At 43.4% G+C, this 10,256-nt stretch overlaps 1 protein-coding gene and 1 long non-coding RNA gene across 7 annotated transcripts in view; both read right to left on the bottom strand.

The window, feature by feature from the left end:
- Positions 1–4,735: 4,735 nt before the first annotated feature.
- On the bottom strand, positions 4,736–6,596 carry LOC119272250 (gamma-interferon-responsive lysosomal thiol protein-like). Of its 2 annotated transcripts, XM_037553774.1 has the most exons (6): positions 6,240–6,596; positions 6,074–6,139; positions 5,749–5,889; positions 5,578–5,670; positions 5,380–5,496; positions 4,736–5,060 (listed from the first exon to the last, which is right to left on the bottom strand). In XM_037553774.1, the coding sequence occupies exons 1-6, from the start codon at positions 6,486–6,488 to the stop codon at positions 5,004–5,006; spliced, it is 723 nt and encodes a 240-aa protein (XP_037409671.1). In that variant the 5' UTR covers positions 6,489–6,596; the 3' UTR covers positions 4,736–5,003. The 2 variants fall into 2 exon arrangements, with proteins under 2 accessions (XP_037409671.1, XP_037409672.1); XM_037553775.1 differs by lacking the exon at positions 4,736–5,060 and having other exon boundaries at positions 5,222–5,496.
- Positions 6,597–7,405: 809 nt separating this feature from the next.
- Positions 7,406–10,256, bottom strand: part of LOC119269457 — a 4,198-nt gene continuing 1,347 nt past the window's right edge. For 4 of the 5 annotated variants that reach the window (XR_005133619.1, XR_005133621.1, XR_005133623.1 and 1 more), the window contains exons 3-7: positions 9,831–10,015; positions 9,630–9,703; positions 8,900–8,974; positions 8,636–8,737; positions 7,406–7,826 (exon numbers count right to left, since the gene is read on the bottom strand). This is a non-coding gene — a long non-coding RNA (uncharacterized LOC119269457). Of the gene's footprint in view, positions 7,827–8,635; positions 8,738–8,899; positions 8,988–9,629; positions 9,704–9,830; positions 10,016–10,256 lie in introns of all 5 variants that reach the window. The other variant, XR_005133620.1, reaches the window with a different exon arrangement.

Here is a 10,256-nt window from a genome sequence, read left to right as displayed (position 1 = left end):
ACCCACACGGGCCAGGGAGGCCAGGAAGGTGAGCCTAGTCGGCTCTGTTTGTTGGGATATTTTTGCATGCCGGCGTGTGGGCAATTTTTGGTTGGCCATCAGGCCTGAACGGCAGGACCGAGCAGGAACAAGAGAGCTTCTCCGGGATTCCATTTTTCTTAATTCACACATGAGTCAGTTTACCAAAACATGTTTTATTACTTATTACTCCCTCCGTTCCTAAATATTTGTCTTTATAGACATTTCAAATGACTACTACATACGGATGTATGTAGACATATTTTAGAGTGTAGATTCACTCATTTTGCTCCGTATGTAGTCACTTGTTGAAATGCCTAGAAAGACAAGTATTTAGGAACGGAGGGAGTACTTACTAGTAAAAAGGGCCCGTGTGTTGCAACGGAAGAAAAAATTATGAACTTTTTTAAACTCATGAACAGTTTTCAAATTCATGAACACTTTAAAAAAATTCAAACATTTTTTGAATTCATGAACATTTTATACCATTTGCAAACATTTTTAAAAAAATATGTTGTATTTTAAATAATTTTCTTGAATCGGCGAACATTTCTAGAATGGATGAGCATTGTTTTGGAAATTGGTGAAACATTTTTTGAAATTCACGAACATCTTTTGAAATGCATGATCATTTTTAGGATCAGCAAAAAATTATAGAATGAATAAACTATTTTAAGTCACAAACAGTTTTTGAATTTTTAGGATATTTTTCCATTCATGAATATTTTTTGAATTGGCTAAAAGTTGTTTAATTCCATTAAAAATCATGAACATTTTTTGATTTCCTGAACATTTGTTTTCAAAATTTTGAACGCCTTTTGAATAAGCAAACATTATTTATAAAATCGCGAACATTTTTTGAATCCACAAACATTTTATTTCAAAATTCTCAATTTTTAATTTCCAAACCTTTTTGAATTCCCAAATTGTTTAAAGTAGAAAAAATGAAAACAAAAAGGAAAATAAAATTTCAAAAATAGGTCACTCGGACATGGGCCGGCCTAGGTGCCCAACAAATTGAGCCATATTGTTTACCAATACATGTTTCATTGCTTATTATAGTATTTTCAACACCCCTTTGGCCCTTCCCAGCCCTAGCTGCCGCCGCCAAGTGCCTGCCGCCATCTCGGTTCGTCGACGGTCTAGAAGCCTCGTCGGCGGCAAGAGAGGTCTGTTTCTTTTGTCTTTCCTTAGGTTTTGTTTCTCTGTCGGCATCGATGAGTTAATGTCGTTGTGTTTGAATAATGTATCTTCGGCCTTTCCCTACCTCAATGACATCTGATCTGGGAATTTGTGTCGCTAGATCTGTTCATATATGTTTAGATCTTGGCAGTTGGTGTGTCTACGAAGGACATCAATTGGTTGGCTTTTGGTCTAGTGACTTTGACATCTTCTTTCATCATGTTATGAGGCATAGTCCGGGGTCTCGAAATGTATGGATTGTTGGTGTTGGATTGCAAGTCTGCATGTGGTGATCTTCCAATGATATTTCTTCGGCGACTTCTAGATCTCGTTCCAAGCGGTGACTGGCTATTACGATCTTTAAGGTCTGATATAGCAATGGGCGTTTACAGGTGTTCCTTTTCTTTATTGTTGCTTCAGTGCGATTTTGGCAGACGACAATCAACCCAAGGAAGAAGAAGGCTAGTTTGACTTTCAATATGATTTTAATTTTATTGGTCGTTTCCATTGTTCTGGCTATTTTCCTTTATAATATCGAACCTAAGTACCTAACATACATTAGGGTGAAACATCTTTTTATCTGTTAGTTATTACAGAGTCGTCATATGCCTTTGGATCACCATAATTTATGGAGAGCGCTTCATATCGAGCATGCGGGCCTCCATATTTGGAGTCGGGGCATTGATATGGAGCGGCCTCCATCCATAACCGCTCGAGCGGGAGGGTAGTCTCAGTCCGGATTCTTCTTCCCGCACGCAACCCAGTCAATGGCGTTGTCACCGTCTCGTACGGCTGCCACTTCTGCCCCTGCCAATGTTACAACCGCTTTTCCATCGGGAAAGAGCGCCAATTAAAAGTCGATGTCATGTGTTGCACATGTTTTCCGCTGGAGCACGCTGATATGTCTCAAACGGATTTATAATTTTTGGTTGTTCTATGGTAATACATTACTCCCTCCATTCCAAAATATAGTGCGCCCGCGCTTCCCGAGGTCCAATTTTGACCATAAATTTAACCAACGAGACCAACTGCGGCGGAAGAAAAAATTATATAATTAAAAACTTCTTTCGAATACGAATTCACTGATATAATTTTTGCTCCTGCCGCAATCGGTCTTGATAGTTAAATTTACGGTCAAAGTTGAAGCACGTGGATAAAGGAAGCACTACATTGTGGAATGGAGGGAGTATCATTTTTGTATATTTTTATATTTATATTTTTTCTAGACTAACATATTAATTTAGTGACTAGTGTCAATTCATGTTTCTGCATGCTTTTGATTTTATAGGAAAATCAATATCTACGGAGTCCAAAATAACTTGTCGATTTAATATGATTTTTTCGAGCAACGATGGACCTAGGAAGCTTAGCGGGAGATCGAGAGGAGCCATAGGGGCCCCACACGGCCACCTAGCATGCCCCTGCCCTAGGGTCGTCCCTAAGTCATATGGGGCCCACCTGCATCGCCTTTCGTCCATTCCATTGCCATAAAATCCTATAAATACCGAAACCTCCCGCCATATTTTTAGAAGAATTTTTCTACCACCACAAGTTCCTATTTCGCGAAGATCCAATCTAGAGTTATGTTCCGGAGCTCTGAGGGGGAATCCATTATCAAAGGCTTCTTCATCAACCTTATTGCCTCTATAACTGTGTGTAAGTAGTTCCATCAGAACCTTAGGGTCCATAGTAGTAGCTAGATTATTCTCTCTCTCTGTTTGGATCTTCAACACCATGTTCCCGTGAGCTGCTTCACATGATCGGGGTCAATTCAATGTATTTCCGTAGTGTGTTTGTTGGGACATGATGGATTATCACTTTATGAATCAGATTGTTCATTGAAATCAGTTGAATCTTTTGAGGGTCTTTTTGGTATAATTAAATAGCTTTGCATGCTCTCTAATCTATCTATTTTCTTTGGCCAAGTTTGATGAGTTTTTCTTCAGAGGGAGTGGTGCTTCGTAGTGGGTTCAATCTTGTGGTGCTTTATATCTCAGTGACAGAATGGGACAAGACACGTATTTGTATTGTTGCCTCTGAGGATAAAACGACGGTGTTTCGTCATACTGATTGATGTCTGCATTATATCATCTTGCTTATTGTGATGCTCTGTTTCTTGTAAACTTAATACCTCAAGATGCATGTTGGATAGTAGTTTTAGAGTAGAGTACTAGTAGTACATGCAGTTGGATTAACGGTCTACTTATCACAGACGTAATGTCTATATGAGATTATGCCATAAATGATCATAGTCATAAATATTGCAATATTAATCAATGCCCAACTGTAATTTCTTTACCATGTCATTTTCTTGTTTGAGAGAGATGTCACTAGTGAACCTATGGCCACTTAGGTCTATTCTACATTACTGAATTTTTCTACACAATTGTTACGGTTATCATTGTACTTTGCTACCAATTATCTCTATCTATTGCGTTTAATCTTGTGACTTGCGAGGCAAGGGGCTTGACAATCTTCTTGCTGTGTTGGGGACAAGTTGTTCTGAGTGTTGTGTGCAGGTATTGCTTACTTTGTTTGCTGGGAGAAGTTCCTACTGAATTGATAATCTTGGTTCTCTAACTAATGGAAATAGTTGCTATTGTTCTACTTCGCCCATACACTTGGGGGAATCCCAACAACTCCTACGGGAGCAAGCACACGCTCATTCGCAGGTATATAAAACCACCATCGCCGTTGCCACCGCACTCACCCTCATCGATGCCCAAGCCGGCCGTGACCCTGCCCCTTTCTTCGCCCTTCCCAGTCGCCGCCACAATCACCACCATCGACCATGTCGGTGTGGCTGCGCACTCTCGGGGACCTTTCCTCAACGAGACCGAAGAGAACCGCACCGAGAGAGATTTCTGGGAGAGTGCGTGTGACTACTCCGAGTGGGTCGAGGAAGACACACGCAATAAGGCTGAATCAGTTGTCGGCCACAACCGCTTCCCCGCAACCCTCGAGTATTTCGACCACATCTCGACAGATGCTTGCATAGAAATGGAAGCCGCACTCACTTGGACCTTAAAAATGTGGTTGTATCCCGCATCCAGGACGCCCAAGTGTTTATTGATTGCGTGGTCTGCAGAAGTCGCGGCAGCTGACCCCTCACCCGGTCTGCCCGCCTGTGATGTCACTTTCTAGAGGAGGAAGAGCTCCTGGTTCATTTAGTAGAGAATCGTAGTGCCCAAGGTTGTTCAAATCCTAGTTGTAATCCTTCTTGAAATCCATTTTGTTAATCCATGTTGAAATCCTAGTTTAAAAACTTTCATTATCGAGGTGAGGAAGGATGGTGTCTTCTAGCCATTGACAAACCGGTCCCACGTGGGAGAAAAAATTATGTAAGGGGCTTTTATGGCGATTCTGTGTTTGCACTTTACCTCGGCAATCTCCATATGAATATGGAGCATGCTCTATATACAGTACGGAGGCTGTCCACTTGGCAACTCCGCTAGAGTTGCTTTTACCGTGCTCGATGTGAACTATCTTCTGAGTGAGGACATCAACCATGGGTCGTTGGCATTCATGCCCGAAATCTAACGTCTTTCTTGTATTTTCTTCCTTTTTAAAATTGTTCTTTGCTCTTTACACTTTAGTAAATAACTCTGCTCATTCTCCCATTTTCCTATCTTAATAATGAATTGAACAGAGCGTCTGCCTTTTTGCATAAAATGAAAGCAATAATAACTATTTTAAAGGATGTACAATTTCCCGTTTCAATATATGCAGCTACTGCTATTTGTTAGTGGACTATCTTGACCTGCCTCCGAAAAAGTTCGGGTTAATCTTGATGAAGTATCGCTTCAGAACCACAGAGCAATGCAAAAAGCAAGTACAATGGCCATCTCTCTTGGATTCCTCTGTGTTATAAGAACATGAAACCCAATCAGGCATGTCTCTGAATATAACAATGCAAAGTGAAGTGCCCATGCCCAAAAACAAAAGAAGAAGAAAACTAGGCTTCCATAAATTGGAAGCAACTTCTTGTCGGGCAAAGTGCATCAATGTTCATTGTCATCGCAAAAACAAAAGGAAAAACTGCCATCGCAATCCTTTCAGCAGAAGCAAATACGATTCCGATTGTAAATCGGTACATCTAGACCCAGTAGGCCAGCTGAAATGCAGCATCTTATACTGAAACTTTAAAGATCAGTTGACAGTTCAGTTAACGGGGCAAACCTTGTGTCCTGGGCTTGCTCTTTTGTGCTGAGCAATTTGCAGGTGCTTTCCCCTGCATGCCTCTGGAAGTTCGCCGTCATAAGCGTTGCAAACGTAGGCTTCAAAATTGGTGTAATCCTTGCAGAATGACAGGTAACGCTAAATCAGACCGATAGATTCAGGAAAGTGTTTCTCGGATGAAAGTAAGCGGCAACTCACATCGCCAAGGGGTCTCCCGTTCACGACCACCCAAGGCACAAACTTGTGTGGGGGCTGGAGAGCATTCGTCTCTGCCGCGTACTGGAGTTCAAGCTGCAAACTCAATTGGTTTCTTAGCAGATGATTGTACAGTCTCAACTGCCATTGGTCAAGACAAACAATTCAGCTCACCTGCCTGCCGTATCCTGAGTTGTAGCAGTCCAAGACAGGCTGAGAGGCCAGACCAGTTTCGTGAAAGCACGACTGCCACGCGCCCCATTTCTGAGTCAGGGCCAAATGCTCGATGCAGTATATGAAAGGGAAATGCCGTTCCTGTATGTATTCAGGAGAAAGCATACTGACACTTAGTGCACTGCCTTAAATTCAGTTTCTCCGAGGGACAGATGAGCTCGAGAGATTTATCATAGATGGATGATTACTGAATTGTTACACGCTAAAGCATGAGTTGGACTGTTGGATAAAAGAAACAGAGGATACATGCATGAAGAGGCATTACCGCATCAGGCCAGACACTGATAACGCAAGCTTGTATCGCGTTGAGTCGGCACTCATCCTCCTCATGCTGCAAAATCAAGAAACCCAGCAGAGGTGAATACTTCGAGGAGGCAATGCATAAAACGAACTCGTAGTTAGGGACATGAGGCCTACGATGGGGAGCAGACCTGGCAGGTCATGGACCCGTCGGGCGAGAAGCGCCCATTGCCGAAAGGGACGAGGCGGAGGTCGACATTGGAGGAGAGGCCGTTCCGGAAGATCCTGGCCAGCTCGTTCACGACGAAGCCGGAGCAGAACGGGCACAGCGTCTCGTAGTAGACCGCCACCGAGACCCTCCGGGCAGCGCAGGCCGGAGAGAGGCAGAGCAGCACGAGGAAGGGGACGAGGACCTGAGGAAGAAGAGGCAGGGAAGCCATGGCGTGGCGGCGGAGAAAACCCACAAGCCACTGTAGTTTAAGATCGAGGCTAGGTATGCGTGTGGATGAATCTATTCTATGCCGCGAGAGATGCTTTTCTTTGGAGGGGGTAGGAGAGGAAGGAGGAGATGCTCTTGATCTATTGGCAGGCAGCCTTTGTTGGAGCGGTTACCCTTTCTCCCAGGTTGCGCGGGAGGGAGGTTTTTATGAAGTTGTGCTCCGGGGAGGGTCAGGCCGGCGCATCAAATCGAGTGACCCAGCTTTGAAGCTTTTGCCACTTGCTAGTGTATTCTAGTACCCTTTTCTTTTGATGGTGTGGCATGTCATGTGGGGCTCAACGGTTCCAAGTTCCATATCACACATACCTCGGAGGGCTGCTCTGCCTATGATTCGCAGGAACCCTTAGGATTTTTTCCTGCATTGGTCGTTTGGTTCATAGTATTGGATCCTATAAGATTTTTTTCTAAGAACTCATGTATACTACATCTCATAGTAAATCTAGCATCCATTGCAATCCTTTTTTTTACAATTCATTTGTTTTCATTGTGGCATCAAACACTCTCTACTTAATCCTATAGGATTCAAGTGTATATGTAACTCTAGTCAGTGGCGGATCCAAGACCCAGGACCGGGGGCTGGACCTGGGGCGTGAAGAACAAACGATGTGTTCAGTGTAGCGACACTAGGGCACTGTAGCAGGCCTGGGCCCCGGGGCTTGGCCCAATCCTGACTCCGCCCCTGACTCATTTGTGATGTTCCAGGTGTGTAGTGGCTGCATTTGCAGCCACATGCGGCGGCGAATGGTCAACAGTAGTATAGATCCTGCCTAACCGGCCAGCAGTGGCGGCGATTGCCGCCCTAGTTCTCTAGACATGTGGGGAGATATAATGTGAGCATCAGTGATGGATCCACACGGGTGGTAGCACATGGTTGCTCGGCTATTGTACATTACTAGTGGTTGGGGCGCCACCTGTGGCGTCCGAAAGGAAGTTTGTGCGGTGCCAGGTAGGATAACGCCCATTCAACAGCTCTTTTTGGCCAGCTTTACAATCTAAAATACATTTCATTCAAAAAAGATGGTTGCCTACCACATCGGCGCATTTCACATGATCAGTACTACAAGTTCTATCTCTTTACAAAATAATATAGCAACGCTGCAAGCTTGTTGCACTACGCTGGCGCAAAGGGCAACACGTCATGCCGAGGCCGTAGACGACTTGCGCGTTCTGTTGCTGGTAGTTGGTAATGACGGTCTGATCCCATGCCATCACGTCTAGCACCAGGCACATGACCTGCTCCTCGAACACGTAGTTCCCACGCGGCAGCTCCTAGTTGCCGCTGTTCAGGTGGAGCGTGAGCGACGGCACCAGCACGGGTGTGGCCAGTGAAGAAACAATGGTAGAGTAAATGACACAAGTATGGAAAATAGTAGTAAAAAGACTAAAGAAGGATAAAATATGGATTGGGATCCAACAAATAATAATGTCGCTAAAAAATACAACTAATACAGATTTAATCATACATTAGCAAATACATGTAAAGCAAACTGTTGTTAAAAATTTCGTGTATACAGCATGGTCAAGAAAAGCCCTAGAGCCCGAATTACAGAGGAAGATTCCTCGCCATGTCAGTATTATCTTCATATGCATTTATTGTGTTTTCTTTGGTGGTGGTGGTGGTGGTGGTGGTGTGGGGGGCAGAAAAGCGGAAGGTTTAGTTATACTTAATTCAGTAAACATACTGACTGCCCTACGTGCATGCTCAACTGTCAGCCAAGCCAAAGGATTATACTTGCAGCCAGGTGGAGTATAACCAAGAGCATAGAACATAGATTTTATTTATTTTCCTTCAGTTACTCATATGGCAACCCCTGGAACTTTTTGATATATCAACAAACTTCTCAACCCAGAATTATGTGATCATAACTATCATCGAGATGGTCGTGGGTCAGCAGGCTTTCAAAAGTTCGTCTAGAAAACTTGCATCAAGAAAATCTAGTCAGAGTGACTACGTATAGTTCACCACAGTAGAAGTGGCACACGGACAATGCACACGGAGTGTCCATGAAAACAGGCTTTGGAGAGTTGGTTTATTTCTGTTCTAGTTTCCCATAGAATATGCACTTATAAGCCTCACATATAGAATACCTTTCTCGGCACGAATGCAGACTGCATATGGGTTAGCAAACTGAGCCAATAGGCATTTGTTTTTGTCTCGGCCTAATGTTTCATCAGCAGTGTCCTCTTTGCCTGAAACATGCAAAAATGCTAGCCAAATTAACAAGCAGAAAAGTATGGTGCCTGCTAGATCATGTTCTCGTAGTCAAGGGTACACATTAGAGCTGCAAAGTTAGTCGCTGCCAACGCAAAGCAGAGGTCCAGCTCAGTTCAACAGATAGTAGTAGGTTGTACCTCCTCTTTGACAGGCTCCAAGCCCTTACTGATGTTCCCACGCCAGCCTGAGGAGGCTGGAAGCTCTAGTATTACCTGCATTACATGCCTGATCATAGATTCAAAAGCAGCTTGGCTAAAACCTCATATAACTTTCAGAATAATAAAACATGCAAAGCAGAGTTCTATAACAAAAGCATGCAATGAACCAGGATTTTTGATAAATAAAATCAAGAGACCATGTTATACTCCAACAAGCTATACTACATATTGTCAGTTCTATCATCACACCGATTACATAATAGATGCATTGTTCAAGCATACTCAGGAGATAAAATTTAGATTTAAAACTGAAAATACACAAAAATCAATTGCCATATACATCCTCACAACCAAAGAAAGCACGAACGGAGAAAGTTATAGTTTTTCAACATATTCCTTCTAGGTCTGCAGCACACCCTACATTAAACTAAACATGCCCCCCAGGCAATTTCGGAACTCGTTTCGAACTACAAAGTTCATCTAGAACTGATAATACGTAACATTGAATAATCCATTTAGGCTAAAACACCCAGAGTCTATTCAAGAAGACCGCCTCGACAGTGCAGATGTATCAAACAGACCAGTCTAAATTTTAAGCACCAACAAATTCATTTTTTTGCTGCTCCCCACAGGCTATAGATATGAATACCAATGGAGTTGCATACAGTAAGAAATGCAGAAATAGGAAAGTGATTTGCAGTCTCGATACCTCTCGCCTGAGGTCGTCGCTGACGCTTCCTTCATCCCCGAGATCCTCCTTCAGTGTTCCGCTCGCTTCAAGCTCTGAAATCAGCACGCACGCCACACCACACAGAAGAAACACCAAATCAAGCGGTCAGCTGTCCATCACTACCATATACGTATCGAATGCGACCTGATCGACGCAACAAAAGATTTAAAACCCACTCACCGTGTCGTCGTCTAGGAGGCGTCCCGAGCCGGCTCTAGCAACGAGCTGATCCTGAAGAAACAGATCATCGCCATGCAGACCAAAAACGAGGAAGATTTTTCCTAGATCGGGCCCGATCGCAGCCACCACTGCACCAGCGCAACCTCGAGCTCGGAGTTCGATTCCACCTTCAACCTTCCAAAAATCTGCAGTAAGCAACTCACTTAGATGTCGGGCTTGATAGAGCTCTGAAGAAATTACACTACATGAGTTACAGCTTGCTAAGTTTAGGAGTTAAAAAAAGTGTTCTGGATGTGTGGATAGGGGCTCTGTTTCTACTCTATGTGGGAAGAATGGTTCATAGATTTGGAGTCTGAATCAAACTGAATTTTCTGTACATTGAAATGGAGATGCATCAATAATTTTATGTACATTGAAATGGAGAAT

This window comes from Triticum dicoccoides, chromosome 3A (assembly GCF_002162155.2).
Source record: "Triticum dicoccoides isolate Atlit2015 ecotype Zavitan chromosome 3A, WEW_v2.0, whole genome shotgun sequence".
Classification (NCBI taxonomy): Eukaryota; Viridiplantae; Streptophyta; class Magnoliopsida; order Poales; family Poaceae; genus Triticum; species Triticum dicoccoides.
Note: the sequence above shows the minus strand (reverse complement) of the source record. Positions and strands in the feature narration are given on the sequence as shown.